At 43.3% G+C, this 24,335-nt stretch overlaps 3 protein-coding genes across 6 annotated transcripts; 2 read left to right on the top strand and 1 right to left on the bottom strand.

Moving 5' to 3' along the window:
- Positions 1 to 65: 65 nt before the first annotated feature.
- Positions 66 to 7,462, top strand: LOC123445174. 2 transcript variants are annotated; one of them, XM_045122125.1, is made up of 13 exons: positions 66 to 287; positions 367 to 478; positions 790 to 872; positions 965 to 1,030; positions 1,181 to 1,281; positions 1,506 to 1,624; positions 1,960 to 2,000; positions 2,481 to 2,569; positions 5,948 to 6,128; positions 6,242 to 6,358; positions 6,575 to 6,619; positions 6,843 to 6,974; positions 7,101 to 7,462. In XM_045122125.1, the coding sequence occupies exons 1-13, from the start codon at positions 180 to 182 to the stop codon at positions 7,233 to 7,235; spliced, it is 1,329 nt and encodes a 442-aa protein (XP_044978060.1). In that variant the 5' UTR covers positions 66 to 179; the 3' UTR covers positions 7,236 to 7,462. The 2 variants fall into 2 exon arrangements, with proteins under 2 accessions (XP_044978060.1, XP_044978061.1); XM_045122126.1 differs by having other exon boundaries at positions 6,242 to 6,275; positions 7,101 to 7,196.
- A 527-nt stretch (positions 7,463 to 7,989) lies between these two features.
- On the bottom strand, positions 7,990 to 15,801 carry LOC123445173 (protein BLISTER). Of its 2 annotated transcripts, none has more exons than XM_045122122.1 (13): positions 15,425 to 15,801; positions 14,409 to 15,060; positions 13,760 to 14,310; positions 13,099 to 13,218; positions 12,433 to 12,498; positions 12,027 to 12,137; positions 10,195 to 10,271; positions 9,891 to 9,958; positions 9,515 to 9,628; positions 9,253 to 9,434; positions 9,065 to 9,133; positions 8,569 to 8,721; positions 7,990 to 8,355 (listed from the first exon to the last, which is right to left on the bottom strand). In XM_045122122.1, exons 1-13 carry the CDS (start codon positions 15,494 to 15,496, stop codon positions 8,278 to 8,280), a joined length of 2,313 nt encoding a protein of 770 aa, XP_044978057.1. In that variant the 5' UTR covers positions 15,497 to 15,801; the 3' UTR covers positions 7,990 to 8,277. The 2 variants fall into 2 exon arrangements, with proteins under 2 accessions (XP_044978057.1, XP_044978059.1); XM_045122124.1 differs by having other exon boundaries at positions 9,253 to 9,428.
- Positions 15,802 to 18,217: 2,416 nt separating this feature from the next.
- Positions 18,218 to 19,806, top strand: LOC123445172 (protein transport protein yos1-like). Of its 2 annotated transcripts, XM_045122121.1 has the most exons (3): positions 18,218 to 18,350; positions 18,697 to 18,818; positions 19,254 to 19,806. In XM_045122121.1, exon 3 carries the CDS (start codon positions 19,256 to 19,258, stop codon positions 19,490 to 19,492), a length of 237 nt encoding a protein of 78 aa, XP_044978056.1. In that variant the 5' UTR covers positions 18,218 to 18,350; positions 18,697 to 18,818; positions 19,254 to 19,255; the 3' UTR covers positions 19,493 to 19,806. The 2 variants fall into 2 exon arrangements, with proteins under 2 accessions (XP_044978056.1, XP_044978055.1); XM_045122120.1 differs by lacking the exon at positions 18,697 to 18,818 and having other exon boundaries at positions 18,219 to 18,350.
- Positions 19,807 to 24,335: the final 4,529 nt, after the last annotated feature.

The raw sequence follows: 24,335 nt of genomic DNA, 5'->3' as shown, positions 1-24,335 counted from the left end.
CGACCCGACGGTGGCCGTGGGCTTCTCCTCTTGTACAGAAGACGGGTTTGGGGTTGGGCCCGAAACGCTCTACTTTGCACCCGAAACGGCCCAGCAAGTGTTGTTTCATTTCATTCTGGTTTCGGAGGAAAGGTCCAGAAGCGCCGCCGCCGCCGCCGCAACGACGCGCTCCCTCCGGCATGGCGCCGGCGTACCTGGCAACCATCCCCGCGCTCCGACGCGCGGTGCGGTGGGCCCCGGCGGCTCTGTTCTCGTCGGGGATCGTCGCCGGCGACAAGCCCGTTCTGGTAAACGTCGAGGCCTCTCCGATCACCCCGAGATCTCCCTGTAGGCTGCTGCTCTGACAGGGGGATTTTCCCCTCGCAGGTGCGCGATTTCGTGAGGTCGGCGCTCTACGACCCCAACCACGGCTACTTCTCTAAGCGGTCGGGGCCCGTGGGCGTGCTCGACTCCGCCATCCGCTTCCACAAGTTCGACGGTACGGCTTGCTCTGTGCCTCCCACGTGCTCCTTCTCTGAATTCAGTCTGTTGGGGTGCACTTGATCAACGAATTTGGGTTTCTTCAGTTGTTTGTTGGGGCGGCATTTCCACAAACATGTTGTATGCGTGAGTGTTCCGCGTGGAGTTGTTTTTATTCAAGCTTATAGAGCCATTTGGGTCATGGTTGTTCTTTCCTGGATGGATGCTAGACACTGTTCATGTTTGCTCGGTGCTGCTTATGTGCAATGCTGTGTTGATATCTTGGGCATGTGTTTATAGCTGCAAATAATTTGGTGTTATACCACGCAGGGAGGACTGCGTACATGAAGCATCTTGATAAACTGTATAAGATGCATGATATTGCTTGGTTTACTCCAGTGGAGCTTTTTAAGGTGCCCCTTTGTGCTTGAGCTGTTAGAGAGAATGGAACGTCGATTCTCTTTCCAATTTGGCCGTTGATGCATGTTTTCATACTCTGGTGCAGCCATGGTATGCCTATGCAATAGCTGCGTCAATCCTCCGCACGGCTAATCTTTCAGTCCCATTGAAGGTGCATTCATAATTTTCCTGCCATATAGCTTCACACCTCGACGGGTGAAACTTTAAAATTCACTCGTGAGCTTTGTCATATCATGACACTTTATACTATTTACCTTATTTTCTTACCAAACCCTTTGAAATGGATTCCTGTAATGGCCAGATATATGAAATCGGAGGTGGATCCGGGACATGTGCAAAGTGCATACTTGATTACATGATGTTAAATGCTCCGCCAAAAGTCTACAATAATATGAAATACATGTAAGCAGCTCTTTTGTCATTTTCCTTCCTGCTTAATCAAAAGTTGCTCAGTGAGACTAGAGAGTCCTATTTGTTTGGCAAGACCAAACAATGTGGTGCTTGCATGTATCATATCAACATTAATGATGTTGGTTACTTTCATGCTGCCTTGCACTCAACATTTCTAGCATTTTTCATTTACGTTATCAATTATGCTTGACCTTCTTTTCATCTTCATTTGCTAGCTCAGTAGAAATTAGCTCCTCCCTTGCTGAAAAGCAGTTGGAAACTGTGGGTGAAGTGCAGAGCCATTTGTCAAAGTTTACAGTGGAGCATCGTGATGCAACTGACATAGCTGGATGGGGTAAGCTGGCTTCTCGTGCCTAGCTATCGGTGTTGGAACTTTCCTACAATAACCCCTGTCTCAAGTCAATTACCTGAGCTTTGGTCACCATCTTGCATTATTTCTAGCCTGCAGTAGCTCGTCTTCTACTATATACAAGTACTTAGACTTGCTTTTATGCTGTGCTGATAAATGTAATAAAGTAATTGTGGATGGCACTGACTCCCTACTTACACCTGCATGCCGAAATTACATTTATATCCAGCATTCAGTCTCAGGGTCTCAGTATTTATTACTTGCCATTACCTCTTAAAATGATTGAGTTTCGATCTTCATTTTCATATTTCCCTTTGCAGGCTGCAAGGATCCCCAACCATGCTGGGTGCTGATGCTTGAGGTATATACTGCTTGGACTTGCTCAGGCAAAGAAACAAATGTTATTATCATGAAGTGTATTGGCAATTGGTTCGTAGTGGGGAAGCCCTTTTTTTGTTGTCAAACTTCTTGAGTTTGACAATATGACATGTTTGTAAGACTAGCTGAACTAATTCTGAGCTCATGTACCATCACTGGTATCTCTATTTGGACATGATATAGCAAAACAAACATTGTACTGACGCTTTCCCTGTTTCATTTATGTTAATGTTGTTTACATGTTTATCAGTCCAAAGTAGGGTCACCAGGCATGCCACTTTATTATTACCATACTGGAACCACTGGTTGGTGATAATTCTGGCTGCTATATTGTTTGCATTGCTAATATATCCTGGTTCTCAGGAAGCTAAGATAATATAGAAATTTTAGTTTTGTAATCATATCTTACGGGGGATTTTCATGCAGCAGTTCCAACATTAACTTTCTTTTGGTGTAATGTCAGGTACTTGACAATCTGCCTCATGACCTTGTGTATTCACCAGATCAGGTCTCTCCATGGATGGAGGTGTGGATTGAAAAAGTAAATGGCAGGTTTGTAATTTTGTGGTTCCCAAATTCCTTCGCAAGATATGGCTAGAACCTTTGCTTTGTACCATATTTGAAGGTACTACTTTGCATATTGAATGATGTTGATCCATTGACCTGGCAAACACGATTTGAAGTATCTTTTTTTTGTGATCTTAGATCAACTGTTTTTGTGGCATGATAGGTTAGTGAGATCCTTTATTTAGAGAGTATGTATAGCATGTGTATCGTCTATTAAAGAATAAGCGGGGGAATAGCTGGATATAACATTGTTGTCGAACACCCTAGCGGCAAAAACAGTCCACCTTAAATCTAGAGCGATTAGGGCAATTCCAATGCGGTTCACCAAAATGGACCACACCAAACATCTGCGAACACGTTCGGACGTGTCCGTGGGCAGCGGTTAGGGGGGCGGCTATCCAATCCTATGCACCAAATGTCCGCCCCTGTTTTTTTCCTATATTCGGAGCACTTAAAATAATTAAAGATAAAATAGCATCCTTTGTCTATAATCATGTTGTGCAAATATTCCAATGCAACAATAATCAAATATAAATATTACAATCCAAACATGAAATTTTGCAATAAGGTAGTTCAAATTTGAATTCAACTTATTCAGACACATTTTTTAGTTACCCCCTTGAAGAACCCACAAATGCCCAACCAGATCATTCTGAAGCTGCTCATGAGTTCCTGGATGGCGAATCCGTCGATGCGTTTGGATAAAATCCTCACGTCGTCAGATTCTGCTTTGGAAGTTGGAAGGAATGACCCATGTGCTCAAATTACAGACTGTGGTCAACTCCATCACCTTCATCCTCCACAATCATGTTGTGCATGATCATATAAGTTGTCATCACCCCCCTCAACGTTTTTGCATCCCATAGTTTTGCAGGTCCTCGAACAACCGCAAAACGGGCTTGGAGCACTCCAAATGCCCTCTCAACATCCTTTATAGCTCGTTCTTGTCTTTGGGCTAAGTGAGATCTTTTCTCACCCCTTGGCTCATAGATGGTCTTGAACAAAGTCCCTCACGGAGGATAGATACCATCACAAAGATAATAGCCCATGTTGTAGTCATGATCATTGACGGTATAGTTGCATGGAGGAGCTTCTCCCACACACAACCTTGCAAAGAATGGAGACCATTGCAGAAAGTTGATGTCATAAGCATCCCAAAGAAGAGTGCCAAATCTAGAGGTCGTGTGATGCAACTTCTTCAAGAATGATGGACTTCTTACAATGGCCTTTATATTGCACTTGTTGAACATATGGACAATTGTTCCATTTCCAAAGCATGCAATCCAAGGATCTGAGCATACATGGCCACCCTCTTGCTTCTGATGGTGCCATGAGCCTTCTACTGTCTTTGGCAGGCGGCTCTCTCAAGTACTCCGGTCCAAACACCTTGACCACCTCGGTGTCTTCGGCAGTCGGCTCTCTCAAGTACTCCGGTCCAAACACCTTGACCACCTCGGTGTCTTCGGCAGTCGGCTCTCTCAAGTACTCCGGTCCAAACACCTTGACCACCGCGGTAGCAAACCTGGCCATGTCTTCGAGACATGTGCTTTCGGACATCCGGAGGTACTCGTCCCATGAATTTGTGGTCGTGCCATAGGCAAGCATCCTCAATGCAGCCGTGCACTTCTGGTAACCAGAGAATCCAAGGTTCCAACTGCATCCTCCTTCAAGTGAAGTAACCATCATAATCCCGGACACCATTATAGAGGTGATCGAACACAATTCGCCGCATCATGGACACACCAGTCATTCATCGGCATCATATGCCTATGTGCCCTATTCCGATTCAATATTCGATGCCGCCTGATTGATCCCTTGAAATTGAGAACATGCTCCTTCGCATCTTCAATAACCATCTGCGTCGTCGCCATTTCATCCTCATAATCATCCTCATCGGACGAGGACAAATCCATGAACTTGTCGTGGAAGAACTATGTGTCTGAATCCATCTTGTTTGCTTCAAAGTTAGAAAAAAGGTCCAAAAAAATGGTTGTGGCATTTCGCCGAGTACTTGCTGGGTGTGGTGTCCGCCATGGACGGCATCTGCAGGGGCGGATTGTACCTATGCGGCGGTTAGACCAGGGGAGAAGGGAGGCATGCGCAAAGCGGGGTGGGCGTCCAACTGGAGCCGTGGCGGTCCGACAGGGCATGGGCGGCGACCTAGGTGGGATAGTAGCGACATCGGTCTTCGGATATGTGAATACAAAGCAAAGGGGAAGGGAGGGACTGAAAAAAAGGGGGCTTCGGGTTGGATTTTTTGTGTGTGTCGGGGGTGTCGGACAGAGTCCGTAAAAAGAGATCTGAAGGATTGGAGCATCACAAAAGAACTAGCCATGGATAGGGGTGCGTGGAAGCTTGCTATCCATGTGCCAGAACCATGAGTTGGTCTCGAGATCTTGTGGGTTTCACCTCTAGCCTACCCCATCTTGTAAGGGACTTAAGGCTTTGTTGTTGTTGGTGGTGGTGGTGTTGTTGGGGGTGTCGGACGCCTATGTGGCGGATGTCCGGACGCCCGCAAACCTCCCCTAGCTTTGCTTTTGGTTTGTGGGATTTTGGATGTCCGGACGGATTTGGTGCACGGTGTTGGATGGCCAAATTTGTCTGGACAGCATGGTCCGGACATTTGTGGGCGATGTGATGAACCGCATTGGAGTTGCCCTTACTCGCCACCCATCCATCTACTGGACACCCTCATAAAAAGTGTCCATATCCGCTCTCAACAGCCAGACCCTAAACCAAGCTTCCCCGTCGAGCCTAATCCGCCGAACCACAACTGGGAAGACATGGTAAAAGAATCAACTTATGCTGGCTGCTAGTTTTCATATTTTAAGTGAACCCTTTATCAACCCATTTTTAGTATTTTGCTGAGTTTGTGTCCCCTACTAGCTTAAAGAATTTTGCTACCTATTGCTTGATTCCAATATACACTATTCATTGTTCATGCTAGTGAGAATATAGTTTTATGCTGTTATGTGTTCCATTTTCAGAACAAACCAGGGAAAATTCCTTTGCAAAACAACAGTATCGAGGGTTCTATATTCCTCTGTACTTTGCTCGTGGCACCTGGTGCTTTCTTAATTGATTTGGGTTTTTATGGTTTATTACTTGGTTGATGTTATTGTTGAAGTTCGCTTCCTTTTTTCTTCTGGAACATCAACAATTCAGCATCTTCCTTGTGCTTTTTGGCTAGTTATTTTACTAATTAATATTACATGCATGTTTACTCTGTATTGAGAACAGACCTCTTTTCACTATTATGGGAAATTATCCTTTTCACTATTATGGGAAATTATCTATCTAGTAGCTGCTCTATCTCTTTATCTCTTATATTAATCATTTTTTTTTGCCTCTTTCTTAAGAAAGTTCACAAGTCTGTGAGGTCTACAGACCATTACAAGACCCATTAGTTTCCCGCTGCAGTGAGATTGTTAGCCTGAATGAAGAGAATCCATCTTTGAGAGAAAAACTATCATTCGCTGCAAAAGGACTCATCTCAAAAGTATTCCCAAAGCCTCGGAGAGCTTGGTTACCTACCGGATGCTTGGTATGTATTTCGGACCCTCTGCTACTTAGTTAGATTATAAACTACTGTTGTCCCGTTAATTTTGGATGCCGGTATATGTGCCAGCTTACATTCATAATTTTTACCTAATGCAGAAACTACTAGATACTTTGCATCAAGCTTTGCCAAGTATGTCCCTTATTGCTTCAGACTTCAGTTATCTTCCTGATGTTAGCATACCTGGAGATAGAGCTCCATTAGTTTCTTCGAAGGTGACATGCCCTGTTGATTTATTAATTTCTCTTTTCTGACTGTTTGGTGCATTTCTCCAACAAGGCAGTAAGTGGTGTCAATTATTTGAACTGAGAATGGTAGAAACAATGTTTTTGAGTTCTTGATGTTGGTGTCCTTCATGTGTTGATCATGCAATTACTGAACATCATGCACTCACTTCCAAATGTCTCATCCATCTTGTTTTATTCTTGCAGAAGGATGGGAAAACTTTGGATCATCCCAACTATCTCGATGCACAGGTTTGCATGGCGTTACCATTTTTCTTTTATTTATTCACGCATTAGATTATAGGCAGGCAATCTATTCCTCTTACTGGACTATCTGTGTAAATCTTCTTGAGAAAAGATCGAAAAAAGGAAATAGAAAACAAGTCCTGATGTAGTTTAGTGTGTCTTTTTAAAATCAACTTTGCTGTTGAATTTGATCCAGTAAACTTGTTTATGCCACTTGTCACTTTTCCAGGGAGATGCAGATATCTTCTTCCCAACCAATTTCTGGCTGTTGGAGCGGATCGACCACCACTGCTCTGGTTTCTCAAAAGACCAGATGAATCGTGGTGCATTTAAACCAGTGAAGAGTAGGAGAACAATCATAGTAAGTTCGGCTTGCACATACCATTTTCCTCTCTTTCCGGCAGAGCTCACTTTGCCTCGAACCCGAATTTAGTCAATATCTTTGTTTAACTTCAGTACTGAAGAGTGTTTGACATTTTTCACCCAGCTTGATTCGGCTGCCTTTATGGAGGAGTTTGGGATGCCATTGAAGACGAAGACCAAAGATGGATACAATCCACTTCTTGATGATTTCAGGAACACAAAGTTCTATCTCAGTGTGCCTACCCACAACAAGAAGTAGTAGTAGTCCAGCATGCCTCTGCGTCGCTTCTTCTGTTTGCCATGGGAGTCGCTGCATTAGATCCCAGTGAATATCTAATATGCAACTCAGTAATCAATTTGTCAGAGCAGGTTATTTAAGAGTTTTTTTTTCTGTAGAAGACTGAAATTCTTAGGTTGGTCAAGTTTTGTTTGAAGTGGCTTTGGGAAGTCACGTTCTCTTAATAAAAATATGTTGCTGCTTTTCTATGTTTGGTGACACGGAAGTGAATAATACTCCCTCCGTTCCTAAATATAAGTCTTTTAAGATATTTCATTAGGAGTCCACATACGGAGCAAAATGAGTGAATCTACACTCTAAAGTATGTCTATATACATCCGTATGTAGTCCACTAATGAAACCTTTTTAAAGACTTATATTTAGGAACGGAGGGAGTACCATTTGAACTCACAATTTAATTCACTCATAACTTGTACTCGCTGCATTTTGAATTATACGATGTTCTATTTGTTTCTAAATCAGATGTATATAGATGCGCCTTAGTGTGTTTATTCACTCATTTCAGTCCGTATTGAAATATCCAAAATGTCCTATAATTCAGAACAGAGGTGATGGATGCGCTTTAGTGTGTTTGTTCACTCATTTCAGTCAATATCCAAAATGTCCTACAATTCAGAAGAGAGGTGATACTACTCAGGTATCCTTCTATGGCTCTGTTAACATGAAAAATAAAAGTAAACATATTGAGTTTGGAAAGAAAAAAAAATGCCTTTGGTACAACCGAACAACAATCGCTGAATGACAGCTTTTACATATCCACCCCCAACCCATAGCAACGAAATAAAAGATGGGAGGAAATGATTCTTGGAGGCTATTCTGTTTACTGTCCAATACAACGTTGTATAGCTCCAACATTTTTGTTTCATCTTTCTATAGAAAGAAAAAAGAATGGTTACATCAAATGGCTCCAATATACAACTTCTCACGATGCTATGACCAAAACCCGGGCAAAAGAAAAATATGTAAATGAGGAGACATTCTGTATACTAAAGCTTCATTTTTGCTAGTGGAGTTTGCTGGTGCGACGCTTTGGCCCTCCAGGGAAGAGCTTCGTTATCCAGCCAAGCACCCTTACGACAACCTAGACAAAAGTGTCATATGTCAGACGCGTATAGATAAACTGTTCAGAGTATTTCTGGATGTAACGCAAAGGTATAGTTCGTATAATTGACACGCCGATAAAGACAATCAAACACCTAGAATGCATGTTTGTGTGTCCTTTTAGAAACTATAAAAGGTTAAAGGTGAAGAAAGCTCTCAAAGATCCACAATTAGCTCTGTGAGTAGGAAATACCTTGTCCTCTTCATCAGCATACATTGTTGCATCATTGAAGTGTGTGTCGACCGGTCTTGCAAGGACATTCTGGTTGGCCATCCTTTCAGAAGTCAATAGCTCAAGTCTCTGTGTCTGAGTCTCCAGCTTTTGTGTTAGATCCTTGTTCAGCTCCTTCAAGACAAAAGAGTAACTTGCATAAGATTGATGCACTGAAATCAAAGTAATACTCCCTCCGTCCGAAAATACTTGTCCAAGAAATGGATGCATCTAGACTAATTTAGTTATAGATACATCCATTGGATCCATTTCTAGGACAAGTATTTCCGGACGGAGGGAGTACAAGTGTATCTTAACTGATAAGACTACCAGTAAATAGGGTTTCTAAGTACAAAAGCCTGTCGCGGAAGTACCTAGGGCTTAATCATCTCATATGGTGCAGGCATTTTATCAATATCGGTTGGGGAAGAAGAGCCCTGGACAAAATTAACTGAAACAAATGTCCGCGTAAGAATACCTTCAGCTTGGAGCAGTTGGATGACTCGATTCTCAGTGCTCGCATTAGCTCTTCTCTCTCCACTGCTAACTGCAAAGCAAAAGATAATATCATAAGAATCGTTAAATTTTGGGTCCAAAATCAAGTTAAGGTTCTTTGGGAACAACTCATTGATGTGAGAAAGTTGCCCTAGAAACTCAAGAGATTACCTCCGACATCAAGGAGTTGATGTTGTCAATCATTCTGAGCTGATCGTCTGGAATGCTAGAAGATGCCTCTCCGAAGGAAGGTAAATCAGAAATATTATTAAACTGTGAAACAGATGTCCCAACATCTTGTAATGGGTCACTGGTACTGGTCAGTGTTTGTGAAGAGCTGCTTTCCCCTGTATCTGAACAAATATATTTGGCATCAGGCAGAAGGGTAGTCGGCGTGTATGGGCTGGGCAAGCAAAGAAGTGTAATACCACACCTAAATCCTCCGTCGCGGTTGATGCATCTCTTTTGTCAACTGATGGTTTTTCTCTGACATTTACCTTCTCACTAGCAGGAATGTTTCTCAATTTAGAGTGTAGGAGCTTCTTTTCTGTCCAAACATACCGATACTAAAGTCAAATGGTGGCAACAATGGCATGCATAGGTCGTGTCTACATGCTACCTGTCTTATTCCAAAAACACCAATATCTAGTTTTACTTTCATTATTAGATAGTAAAACAAAGTACCACAAGGGGGCATGAGGCTAAAATACACAAAGTACAAAGTGATTTTCTAGGGTTGACCAAGATTGGAAAGTTTAGTGGAAAACGTGTTGTTTGTATGTGCTAAACTAAAGTACATATCTATATACCTTCTTGAAGAGCCTCAACAGTAGATTGAAGATGCTGACGTTCCTTCTCCAGACTAGAAACTTTGCGCCTGTGTGAATAGTAAGAGAAAAATGAATGAAAATAATCAGTATAGTTAGCTAGTTCCATCTTTTGGCAAGTTAACATATGATTCTCATGTTTATTAGCACAGTAATTTCAAGCATCCATGTTTTTCTTTAGGTAACCGTGAAAAACAAGAGAACTCTCCCACCGCATCCTTGAAAGAAGGTGCATTCATAAAATTGCAACATGAGGATTAGCAAAACAAAATAGCTCAAAACTCACTTGTAAGAAGAAATCTCTGAATTTAAACCCTCCACTTCCTTTTGAAGTTTCAACTCATTTGACCTCAGTTTAAGAGCCTGCAGAACACATAGATGTATCAAAATTGGCAGTCGCTGAAGCTAACAATGCTCACGCCCATGGCCAAGCCGGCGAACAGAAAATGGCAGCATTGGTATGGAAAGCAATAGTCATGCCTATATCTTAGTTATAGCCTTATAGGTAAGCTATCAAGTAGCATAGATAGTTAGTAGCATAGATAGTTATCATGTAGTTACGGATAGTTTAGATAGTTATCAGTTAGAGGTCGGTTTGTTATTTCCAACTGTATATGCCCAGCCATATATATATATATATATAGGCTAAGCACTTTACGGATGATGTGGTGCTAGTCGATGATAGCCGAACGGGGGTTAATAGAAAGTTAGAGTTATGGAGGCGGACTCTAGAATCGAAAGGTTTTAGGCTTAGTAGAACTAAAACTGAATACATGAGGTGCAGTTTTAGTGCTACTAGGCACGAGGATGGAGAGGTTAGCCTTGGTGGGCAGGTGGTACCGGAGAGAGACACGTTTCGATATTTGGGGTCCATGTTGCAGAAGGATGGCGATATCGATGAAGACGTGGGCCACCGAATCAAGGCTGGGTGGATGAAGTGGCGCCAAGCTTCTGGCGTACTCTGTGACAAGAGAGTGCCACAAAAGCTAAAAGGCAGGTTTTATAGGACAGCTATCCGACCTGCGATGCTGTATGGCGCGGAGTGTTGGCCAACCAAGAGACGACATATCCAACAGTTAGGTGTAGCAGAGATGCGCATGTTGAGATGGATATGTGGCCACACAAGGAAGGATCGGGTACGGGATGACGATATACGAGAGAGACTTGGGGTAGCACCGATTGAAGGGAAGCTGGTCCAGCATCGTCTCAGATGGTTTGGACATATTCAACGGAGGCCACCGGAAGCACCGGTGCATAGCGGACGGATAAAGCATGCTGAGAATGTTAAGAGGGGTCGTGGTAGACCAAACTTGACATGGGAGGAGTCCGTTAAGAGAGACCTGAAGGTTTGGAATATCGACAAAGACTTAGCCATGGACAGGGGTGCGTGGAAGTTAGCTATCCACGTTCCAGAGCCATGACTTGGCTTCGAGATCTTATGGGTTTCAACTCGAGCCTACCCCAACTTGTTTGGGACTGAAAGGCTTGGTTGTTGTTGTATATATAGGCTAAGCACTGTGTTCAAAGTATTGACTATTGAAGCAACAAGAAATCAATCTAATTCGCCCCAAGTTTGTCTACCTCACCTATGATCTAATCCCATCACCTACCAAGCCAACTCCACCTGGCCATCTTTCAGGTGGTGTTTACCCAGTTCTGCACCTTGGTACGGTACAACAGTTCAACCCAGGTTAAATGCTGGAAACAACTTTGCTACAATAAACATAAAACTAAACAGGTATACTGAGGCCAGATAGCATATGGAGTTGGTGTTGTGTGCCTGACATGCTAGAAAAAAGTTGCGCAACTAACCAGACACGGTAGTGTACTTGTTAGTAAGATACTAAGATGTGATGAACCTGCATACGACTGGAGTTCAAATCCCAAGACTCGCAGACTGGGTTTATGTGACGTGCTGCAGTTGGATGAGATATTTCTTGTTACTTGAATTATTTTTACCATGATATATCTGATTGTTATGAACTACAGGGGTATCACATACTCAAAACAACTCATTTCTCAAACAGCATCAACCATAGTATCCTCCTTAGAGGGCAGGTTGATTTGCAAGATTAAATAGCTAACACACAGGAAGCAATCGAGGAGATAGAAAGGCACCTTATCTTCCAATAGAATGACTTCTGCTGCGAGTACTTTGCCCCTCTCATCTGCAGCATTGCATTCTAGTTGGGCATTGGCATATTCCGATCTGATGGTCTCAAGTGCCAGCTGTTATGCAAATAGAGTTAGAAAGAAACTAAAAATGATTGTTACAAGGTATAGGTAGCATGTGGAAATATAAAGGCTTCAAAGGGGAAGAAAACATGTTGCGTAACAAACATAATGTTCAAATTATTATGGGAGTTGTACTACACTAGCATTGATCACATAGATGATACATACACGATCAGATCAATAAGTCAAACATAGAAAAAGCAACATCAGCATTTAGTGAGTCCTATAACCCAGAACACTTTCAAATATTCACATATTTCAAATGCTAGAAATGTCGAAGAATCCTAACCAGTTGAGCTTGAATTTCATCCTGCAACCTCTCCATGTCAGAGGTCAACTGGCTGATAACATGTGCCTGATATTTGCAGATGGAAAAAACAATGCATAACGTTAACCAATTAAAAATGAATAGAACAAATGATAATAAGTATTTATTCATGCTTACTGTCATTCTCATTCATGGAACAATTTGACGATCTATTGATCGATCTTGCTATTTTAATCATTTAAAACCTGGGGATATGACTTCAATTTCTTGTTTTGTCTACACTATGTCTTATGTCCCATTTTTACAGGTATGTCTTGTGAAAATAGTCACTAAGAAACCTGAATCAAACTAAAATTGAGCTTCATCAGAGTAGATGAGAATTAGTAGGCAACCACTTTGCTGACACGTTGTGCTAGTTAAACTTCAGATGCCTTAACGAGGCGGAACAATGGGACAGCAAAACTCAAATTTTTGACATTAAGTTTACTATGCCTATCAGAAGCTAGTAACTGAATTATGTTAACATTCCAACTTTTTTGTTATTACTTTGATGGGAAAACATCTCGCTATAATGGTTTTTTTTTTGTAATCATAGATGTTTCTTTTTTCATCAACTGACGATACCATATCTACCTCCCACTGATTGCAAGAAAACCTCCACGGAAACTTCTGTAAACATGCACATACCTGTTGATTGAACTTATCTGTCAATGCTGAGTTATCCGTTGCCAAATTTTGTGCTAGTTCTTGAGATTTCTCTAAAGTCCTTTGTAACGAAAACTTCTCTGTTGTCAAATCCTCAATGAGCTGGTAGCCAAACCAGAGCAACTATGAGAATTATGTTGAAGGGCCTAAATAACAAAATTTGCATGCTAAATTGCTAATTGCAAAAGAACTACTGTCACAGCACATCAAAATATGAGTGTCTGGGTTAGAAACTGGACTACTGCAAAACAAAAATAAACAATTACAACGCGACAGAACACAGACAAAGAAGCGATTGCATCTAAGGAGCCAAGCATATATGCAGTAACAGAACCTACTGGAGTCTTGAAAAACAATCAGTGGAAAGATAATCTGCGGTGCAACCTCTGGGTTACGTACAGACAGCAACTACACCAACAATTAATTGAGTCACAATTTGCCTTTTTCGTTTGCAACTAGTTCTGGGTGTAACAGGCATTAAATCTAATAGCGCTAAGTTAACATTTACTTTTGTAAAAAAAAAGGCTAATCTTCATATTATGCCTGCTGTAAAATTTGCTACGCCAATGCTGGTCCATATTTGAAAATTCTGTATATCAAGGAAAACAAAGTTAATAAATAGATAGTGGTTGGCATTCATCACCTGCTCTAGCGATGCAAAACCGTCATCTTTCTCATGACTTGTGAAATCTTGGAACATTTGATTACCATACTGCAGACCCTTTTCATCTTTGGAAGGCAAGGAATCAGGATGTATGGAATTGTCATATGGCCCCTTTTCACTATTATACTCTTGTCTCCCTGCTATAACAGAATTATCCACGACATTGTTTTGTGTTGATTGTTGGTTTGGCTGCTGAACAGAAGAACTCTCGGGATTTGAACTGCCGAATAGCTTATTGCTTGCTTTTGAAGGTTCAATGTATGGGGCTTCTGCTGGAAGTGCTCTTTGTACCCCAATAGAGTCAAGAAAAGATGGCCGAGATCGATTGTATGCAGTTGGATAAGCAGTTGACAGAAAAGGATCCTGTTTATCAAAATTAGCAGATATGGAATCTGATGCATTCCGAAGCATTCCAATATCTGCATCATGATCTAAACCATCAGCGACCTTAGAACTACTAAAGATACTGCCATAGTCCCGGTTGCTGGTATATGCAGAGTGCCCTGCTTGGGAAGAGTCTTTGGAGGTAGCTGCAGAAAGGGAGAAACAAAGATTAAAAGATCTGCATAGTCAAGGCAGTCATCAGGCATTGTAGCCAACAAATATGAAAATAGAGCTTCAACCTTACCTTGTAAGCGGCCGAAGATATCATTTTCTGGGGAGTAATCCTGAGAGAAAGTGCTTTCAGACTTCCCAAAAAGGTTGCCGGATGAAAATGAACTGGATTGTTCGATACCATGTACTTGACTCGACGAAGAATTTCCTCCCCATTTTGACAAGACCTCGGTAGACTGGGAACCACTGTCAGTGTTTCCAAATGCACTTAATTTAGATGTTAAAGGGACATCCTTGTCAGGACTGGGATCTACCCTTTTACGGGCACTATCCCCTCTCCAATCATCGTGATGCCCATTAACTAGATCTGAATAGCTCAAGTTTCCATAGAACTTACTCCCTCCGTCATCAACGACATCTTGAATGGGGGGAACAGTACTAACATTAGCTGATGCATCTGCAACGACAGGACCATTCGACAGAAATTCCGCGACTCTGGAAGAAGTGGTCGGGCCATTCTCATAGGAAGCAGACGGCGCAGATGATGTGCTCGGTGTTGTGCTTGAGTCCAAATCAGACACCAAACCCTCTCCGGTGTTACCATTATTGGAATTTGGCAGGGGGGTCTCCACTACGCTGGGAACCACAGGCGCTGCCTGGTCTACTACAGCGGTGGTGGCGGCCTTCTTCGCAGCCTTCTTCTTCTTCTTACGGAACTCCTCCAGCTGGTTCAGAAAACAGGACAGTGTCATTCTGGAGCCAAGCTCTACTCAAAACCGTGCCGAATTGGCATTCAAGGTAAATCGGTGGCGTGCAGAATTCTAAATCTAAATAGCTAAATATACATGGTTTCAGGCTTTCAGCATGAGGGCGGCATGGTGGGAGCCGAATCTGGTGCCATTTGGCTTCTCTGCGATGAGCTGAAACGATTGTTTGAACTAGAATCGTGATGCTAGCTTGCTAAGCAATGCAGCACATCCAATTTCTCCTGTTCCGTCGGGCGCGGCGGGGGCCGAAATGGTGTTGATTGTCAAGCAATTGCCCGTGGCCGACGGGAACGTAAGCAACAGGCGACAACAAAGAACCTACCGCTTTCTTCCCGGCCTGGCGGCTCGCCTCGCGCGAGGACGCGACGTCGGTGGAGGCCGACGCCGACGCCATGGGCACCCGGCTCCTCCCGCCAACCCGGCAGCCCGAGCCGAATCTCGGCCAGATCTCCCGGAACCGCCCGCGGCCGGCCGGTGCAGCAGCCTCCGCCGCCGCCGATGGCGATCGGGCCCGAGGGGCGAGATCTGGCGGGCGACGGGGTCGGGGTCGGGGTCGGGATTGGGATCGGGGAGGGGAGGGATTCGGGGGGATTCGTGCTTCCGCCCCGGCGGCCCCCGAAATAATTTTCGGGCCTCGGCCTCGCCTTCCCCTTCTTATTTTTGGTGCGTGGCTCGTGCCGCTGCCGCTGCCCTCCCTCGTGGCCGGTCTCTGTGGAGTCGGACCATTTCCTTTTACTTTCTTTTCTCGGGTTGCTGCCTGCTGCTGCAGTGGTGCTGTTGCGTCGTCGCGGTCGCACGCCTGCTTTTGCTGGTGGTTTCTTCTCCGCGACTGCTGGGGTTCGGTTTCGGCTCGGCCGTCCACCACGTGGCAAACATGGCTCAGCTGTCTGCCTTCTTTCCTTTTGTTTTGGCAGTTGGCACTTTGAGGGGCCTCCCAAACCCATCTCGCCCGGACGGCTCAAACCCCGTAAAAAAAAGTCGTTCCAAACGGACACCTCAAACGTCCGACTGACCGGTGCCTTTCATATAGTGTAAAAATATGAAACGGAAATGGGGTACGCCTTGTAGGCCCACATATATTCCTCCCCATTTACTCGTGAGATAAAACCCTCGTCACTTTCCTCCATTCTTCATCCGCTCATCCGACCAAACACTAACCACTTCACTTCACTCATCCATCATCCAAGCTCACCTTCGACGATCTTCGGCCTTCTACGGCATGGCGAACATCGGATCTGACCCCGACCAGTCCGGATTCGTCGACCGGGGTGTCATCCCATGCGGGTTGGAGAATGCAATGGGCGTCTACATTGCACTCTGCCCCTTCCGAGAGGACAGCGCCCGACTAATGACGGGATATCCCGCACGACCCCATAGCGTCGGTTCAACGGATGCTCGAATTCTTTGGGACTGGATCATCTAGTCCTGACAGGCTTCAAAACTTTTCTTCCCCATCACCGTTCACGCGGAGTATGAGTCCCACCGGGCCCGTGTGCCCGTCGCGGGAAGAACAGGATAAGGGTCGTCATTCCGCGCCTGCATTGTGAAGAAGCGGCAACTGAGGGACACACGCGTCCTCATCCAAGAGCAGAATCGGACAACCCGTGAAATGGCCGGACTGCTCCCAAAGGAGTAGAAGGAGGACTATGACGGTGAGGGCAACTCCGACGACGACTAGATCCATCTCAGTCCGTACCTCGTCTTCAACTAATACTACCGCAAGAAAGACGACAAATAGCGCCAGGAATTTGTGAACTTTTTTCAACTGGAATGAACTTTTTGCAAAATTCATGAACTAATTTTCAGAATTGGTGAACTCTTTTCAAATTTGACGAATTTTTTTTCAAAATTGGTGAACTTTTTCAAAATAGATAAACTTTTTATTCGATGATCTCTTTTCAAAAATTGGTAAATGATTTTCAAAATTGATAAACTTTTTTCAAATTTGTGAACCGTTCTTTAAAATTGATGGCAAATCGATGAACATTGTAAAAACGATGATCATTTAACTCGTGGTTGTTTTGACTAGTTTTAATAATTTATTTTCATTTTTATGTTTTGCTTTCATATAAATAATTTTGGATGTATAGTACTTCCTCTATACCATAATATTTATTGTTGGAGATAAATAATCTAGTTTTTCTCAACAACAAGTATTTAGGAACATAGGGAGCAGTATATGTTAACTAAAGAAAGGGCCAAATAGTACTATGTCCTTACAATGGACAACTAAATTAGCCCGATATATTGGTTATTTGCTACTCGCTGTTTCAAAATAAATAAATAACTTTAGTATAAAGTTAAATCACTTATTTTGAAGGGAAATGTTACCTTTCAACCGACGGATTTTGCTTTTCGCGTCCACCGTCTCCTTTGTTCGCCACGTGGCCGAGCGGGACGAGCCGTTTCCTGAAACAACTCTATTGTTTCAGGATGTTGTTCCTGCAACTTAGGAGTAGTTGCAGAACGAGGAATCCAGGCATGGCGACGACGGCTTCCACGGGAAGAGCTCGCCGGCCGCCCCGCCGCCGGCCGCCTCGCCGCCTAGAGCTCGCCGGCCGCCCCGCCGCGTAGAGCTCGCCGGCCGCCCCGCCCCGCCGGCCGCCCCCGCCCCGCCGCCAAGAGTTTCCCTGCTCGCTAGTAGTGGTTCTGCAACTTGACCTTTGTTGCAAAAATTCCTGAAACATGATCTTTGTTGCAAAAAATTCTCCCGCAAAAACGAAGAAAAAAATCCTGCAACAAGCAAATTGTTTCTGAAACTCGACCGTTGTTTCGGGAATTAACAGATCCAAAGTTTATTTCTTGCAACAAAGCGAAAGTTTCCGCAACTCGAACGTCGTTTCAGAACCATGCGGCGGGGATGCAGGGCGTTAGATCGGCATCCGACGGTTAGCTAGGTGACGGATAATTTTTAGAAATCACCCGGCGGATGCATAGCGTTCCCCTATTTTGAAACGGAGGGAGTAGAACCGAGTTCCTAACTTCGAATCCTGTCTTCCTCCAATTTTTGTGAGGAATTAACCAGTTTCCTTTTGTTTCTTTTGCGGCTTCTGTGTTTCTTCCTGGGCCGGCCGGCCCACGAGGAGGGGCGCATAGGAGCTCCCGTTTCCGCGAGCCCGCACACGCGCGTGCAAAGTCTCGCATTTCCCCTGCTGCCCCCGACGCTCTCTTCCTCCTCTGGTGCGACACAGGTGGATCTCGCCGTCCCTGCTACGTCTTCGCCGCCGCATCTCGTCGCCGGTGCCAAGGTAGCTCTCCTTCTCTCCCCGACCCCCCATCCCGTCCCAAACTCTGGCCCTCCCTCCCGTCCCCCCAGCCTGGATCTCGTCGTACCTGCTCGTCCTCAACACGGATAATAACCTTGAATTCCATAATATAAGCCGAAAAGAACAGAAAAAAGAAATACAGTTTCTCAGGGCTTCTCGCCACCTTAGTTTATTTCTACCGTAATCCGTGAGCCTGTTTCTGGAACCCCAAATCCCCACCACCAGACAAACATCCATCTGGTTTCGACCCCCCTTTGCCGCTAAGCGAACCCTAGTTTGCTTGGGTTGTAATTCGGTCTTCTCTAACCTTTTTGTCTGCTGTGAACAGTTGAATCCTACCAGATCTTTATTCGTCGTTACCAATCTCAGTTACCCTGAAGCGATACTACTCCTAGCAGTTTATTTTCGACAAGAATTGGGCCCTTTGCATCGCGCTAGGCCTGCCCCTTGGTATGGAACCCTAGCTTTGCAGTCCTTGGATCGTTCCCTGTTAATTAGTGTGATTTTCAGAAATTCAGTAGTTGTCCAGTGTGCAATTTCTCAGTGTTGGACTGTTGGTCACTTTATTTCCATAGTGATGATTTGCTCATATGGACATTCCTGCAACGAAGGGTGCTTTCCCAGCGAACCTTGAAATTTACTTTAGAAACTTTATGGTATATCATTAACATTCTAGTGCCACATTTGGGCCTGGTGGAAGTCATAACGTATGTGTTAGTGTATTTTCTTGTCCAGTTATGTTTATGTTTCACAGGATGATGTTACTTTGCTGTGTTGCATCCATGTGGACAGAATTGTTTGTTAGTTCAGTTATGATGGTCTGGTGGCTGGTGGCACATAAGTACCAAAATTTTCAACTAACATAGTTGTGGTATTCATATACAGAGATGGGCTTGTGGATGCTGCTGGAGGGTTTTTTGCTTCTTGCAAATTCTTTGGCCATCCTGAATGAAGACCGCTTTCTTGGTCCCAGGGGCTGGAGCATGCCTGAAGTTTCAGGAAATGGGCAAACAAAGTCCTTGAAGGGGCAGATCGTGGGGCTCATCTACGCCACTCAGTTTTTGCGGATGCCCTTGATAGCGCTTAATATTCTTATCATTGTTGTGAAATTGGTGTCAGGCTGAGGATCTTTGTCGCGTCACTGCTGTTGGGTTGAACTGATTTCAGTTCCAGCATTATGTACAAGCTAATCATGTTCAGAAGTTGCTGGAAGGATGTTCATGCTGACATGAATGTGGCCTGTTGGTTTTGTTGCTGTAAATCCCTCTGACTCTGAGGGTATCTTTCCTCCTGTATGACTTCTGATTCAGTATGCACTATTGCACTTACGATGTCTTGATCACCATGTAAATATTCAATCTAATTTAAACGTTGGCACTGCTAACGGTTAAAGACATTATCTGGTGACAGAACCAATGTTTTCTGCAGTTTTGCCTTATTTGCTGTCTAGTTGATTGTATATCCTTTTCCTTGGGAGTCATTTTGAGCCCAGTCTTTTGTTTTAGGTTGTTTTTTGTGGAGTTGCTGTCTGTTGTAATTCATTCTACTGGCACTACTTTTATATTTAAACTCTTCATGGGCTTCTCAACTTTAGATGATGATCAAGTGAAGACGTCACCGGGTTGACCTGATCGTCCTGGATGCATACTGATGTAGTCTAGTTCCTAATGTTAGACAAAACCTCCAATGTGTTATGTTGCCTGTTTGTAGCTGCTGCTGTTGGCTGCTACCTCGGTTTGCCCTGGCAAGGCTATATGGAGCTGTGCTATCTGTTTGATGTTGCTTAGTTTCCTCAATGACTAGTCTCAATCTCAGTGTGCTAAATTGGAATGTACATGGGTTGAACTGTCGTAACAGACGAGCCACTACCAATGCAAGTATTGCCGCTTCTGTGTGCCGTTTTGCTGAAAGAATTTGCAGAGCGCCCTGCTGTTGGTACGTGAGTGGGATTCTTCTGCTAGGGGATGAAGACAATGTCCGTGTTGAGAATGTGCACTTCGGCGCTTTCACCCTCTTGGCAAAGATCGCTTTCACCCTCTTGGCAAAGATCACGATCATCAGCTGCGATACTTCTTTCAAGATAACCACTGTCTACAGATCAACTAGAAACAACCTAAAAGATGCATTCTTTCAAGAGAAGATGAATGAAAAGCCATTGTCTGGAGATAGGTGGCTCCACCCTCTTGGCAAAGATCACGATCATCAGCTGCGATACTTCTTTCAAGATAACTACTGTCTACAGATCAACTAGAAACGATCTAAAAGATGCATTCTTTCAAGAGAAGATGAACGAAAAGCCATTGTCTGGAGATAGGTGGCTCGTCACGGGCAACTTTAATCAAATGTACCGGGCAAGAGATAAGAAACAAACTAATGCAAAGTAACCACATTATTCACTTATGTAATGCCCTCAATTTCCACGAGCTAAAAGAAATACACCTCTAGGACAAGAGTTTTGCATGGAGCAATGAACGAAGCAATCTGACTATGTCCAAGCTTGATGAATTCTTTTGCAATGAGGACTGAGATATCACGTTCGACAAGCACATCTTACATGCCCTATCCTTACCACTCTCGGATCATTGCCCTCTCCTTCTGGCCAATGACGATGGCCCTCGGCGAACACAGACTTTACGCTTTGAGAATTTTTGGACCAACATGTCGGGCTTCCGTCAAGTCATCCAAGATGATTGGAGTGATCCCTCTTTGCACTAGGAATATTACCAAAGGTTATTCCACAAGCTAAAAAGGAGTAGACAGAAGCTTCGAGTTTGAAGTAAAACTCTTTTCTCAAATGTCAAAGTTCAATTGCATATGACCTTGGAGATCATTTTTCAGTTAGATGACGGCGAGGATGTGAGGGAGTTGAGCTCTCAGGAGAAGGATGTGCAGGAAAGGCTTAGGAAAAAGGTGGTGGGCCTCACGGTTATGAAGAGAGCAAAAAAGATACAAAGCTCAAGGATCAACAACATCAAAGAGGGGGATGTGAATACCTGGTATTTTCATCTAAGGATAAAATGGTTCGAGAAGGATAAAATCTTATACATCCTTGAAGCAGGGTAATGGTTGGGTGACATATCATGACCACAAAAAAGTATTGCCCACTCTCATTTCTCCGAAGTTATGAAAAGGGTGCCCCACATACAAAGAGCATCAATTGGGCGACTCATGACTCACAAGTATAGGGGATTATCGTATCCTTTTGATAAGTAAGAGTGTTGAACCCAATGAGAAGCAGAAGAAATGGATAGGCAATTTTCAACAAGGTTTTCACTTCAATTGTTGTAAGATAGTTATTCGCAAAAAAATTTGTTGTAAGATAGTTGGTATCAAGATAATATGTAATAAAGTAACAAGTAACGATGATAATAAGATGAAACAAATGTCTCAATACTTAATTTTGCTAAAGACAAGCTGCTCGTACTTCTTATAGTGATTAAAGCACTCTTGAGGACACACGGGAATATAGCCAAGTTACTGTCGCCATGATTCATCAAATTATGTTCATTCCTTGATAAGTGTTATGTGGGTGGACCAAAGCTAAGGTACTTTCCTAACTTGAACAAATACCTACTTATGATTATACTCCCTATGCAAGTGATGGCTCGAGAATTTGTGATTACTTGCAAATGGCTTTTATTTGTTTTCACCGAATAATAACGCTTATTGGTTATTTCTTAATGCTAATCCTTCAAGAGAGAAAACAATCCGTCTTTCCATTTATTTGACAGGAATCTTGCGTATGAAAGGAAATCAAAGACAATGACTACAAATCAAGCCTATTGGAACAACTTCCATATTGGAGGCTGAGCTAGCAGGGATAGCAGAGTGAAAGACGAACTTCCAACATGGATTGTCGTATGAGGTGTTGGAGCTCCACCTTATCAATACAAGACATTTTGATGAAAGGGCAACACACATAGGAGAACCCTAGCCGCCGACACTCCCTGAAAAGAGTGAAAATATATCCGAAGAACTGCGGGATTTCTTCGTAGTTTTGGTCCTTTCATCTTCATCATCATTTCATTCTTCTCTATTGTAAGAGGAATTCCAAGTTGTAAACTCTATTCATACTCATCTAAAGATAGAGACTTGTTTAATCATTTATCTTAATGTGGATCTTCACCACATTATTGATATGGTTTTCATGGGTTTATTCTCCAAGATGATTGGTTATTCTTTTATGATTTGTGAGTAGTCTCTCTAGGCATGGGATATGTAGGTGAGTGATAAGATTTGTTTGTATCCATTCTATATGTCATCATTCGTGTTTGTAGGCCTGTGATCTCTCCACTAAGTCATTATTATGTGGTGAACTATATGCATGTTGTTCAATTAAAAAACCCAAGTAACATGAACTCAAGGCCTACAAAATTTGAGAGGGGGTTTGGGGTGCTCGATCGTAGATGGTCTTAGAACATCTACAACCACGGTTGGCAAATCCAGCCCCTCAAATACATGCGGACGTGTCCGGGTGCGTCGAAAGCACAACTTCTCCCTAGGTGGTTTTGATAATTAATAATAACATATATTTCATTAGAATAACAATTCTACCAAATATATTTTGGTAAAATTTCAATGAATGGATTGGCAAAGGATTGTGAGGAGATCCCCTAGATGCAAGGAACATCAATTGTCAACAAGCTTCACGACTACATTTTTTGCTTTTATGTGAGAAATCACAATTGAATCCATAGGAAAGCCAATACTATTAAAAGAGGATGAGGTATCTACGATGACCTGGTTGCTCTAGTCCTTAGAGTTAGCCACCAAAAACCCTCATGAAAGTCTGCCACAAAATATTTAGTCTAAGCGTAACACACAAATTAGTTGCCACCAGCTATTCCAAATCCGCCCTACCGAGTTTCATCCTATATAGATCGAGAGCCAAACCCTATCCTTCTCGGTGCCACCAAGTTTGATTTTGGTGCAACCGAAAAAGCAGCGACCAACTCCCTGATGTCCATTTGCTAAAATTAGAATCCCCGATTTTTGCAAATCGGTGCCACCGAGTTTGGGTAACTGCCTAGGCCAGCCAAATCGGACTCGCCGAGAATTATATATTGGTTTCACCAAAACGCCAAAAGTTGCCACATTTTGCACTAGTCGTTGCAACCAAGTTTTTTTCTTTGGTTTCACCAAGTTGTGCAATAATGTTGTAACGGTTGGATTTTTGGACATGCCTATATATACCCATCCACCTCCCTTTCATTCACATAGAGAGAACTTAGATCAACTCAACACTTGTCACATCTATTTTTTGAGAGAGAACCACCTACTCATGTGTTGAGATCAACATATTTCACTTCTACCATATGAATCTTTATTTCTAGCCTTTCCTAGTTGCTTTCCACCCAATCAATCTCTTCTACCAAGCCAAATATGTGAGAAAGTGATTGAGTGTTGAGGAGACTATCTTTTTAAGCACAAGAGGAAGGAGTTCATCATCCATACCATATCTATTACCTTTTGGAGATTGGTGTCTTATAGATTGGTTAGGTGTCGCTTGGGAGCGTGTGACTTCATGTCGAGTTGAACCAAGAAGTTTGTAAGGGCAAGGAGATCGCCTACTTCGTGAACATTTACGCCGAGTGAGGCTAGTCCTTCATGGACGTAAGTCGTGATGGAATATACAATGTTGCTTCTTCGTGGACCCCTTGTGGGTGGAGCCCTCCATGTACTCTCGCAACCATTATCCTCCGTGGGTTGAAGTCTCCATCAACGTGGACGCATGATAGCACCACCTATCGGAACCACGGGAAAAATCTTCATGTCCCCATTGCGTTTGATCTTCCTACCCCTTCCCTCTATTTACATGTGCATGTCTTTACCTTCCGCTGCTATACTCTTAGACTTGCATGTCTAGGGTGTGCTTGACTTGATATAATTTCTAAAACTTGCCAACTATTAAAATTGGGAAAGGCTAAGTTTTTATCTGGTCAAGTAGTGTAATCACCCCCCTCTAGA

Source organism: Hordeum vulgare, chromosome 3H (genome assembly GCF_904849725.1).
Source record: "Hordeum vulgare subsp. vulgare chromosome 3H, MorexV3_pseudomolecules_assembly, whole genome shotgun sequence".
Classification (NCBI taxonomy): domain Eukaryota; kingdom Viridiplantae; phylum Streptophyta; class Magnoliopsida; order Poales; family Poaceae; genus Hordeum; species Hordeum vulgare.
Note: the sequence above shows the minus strand (reverse complement) of the source record. Positions and strands in the feature narration are given on the sequence as shown.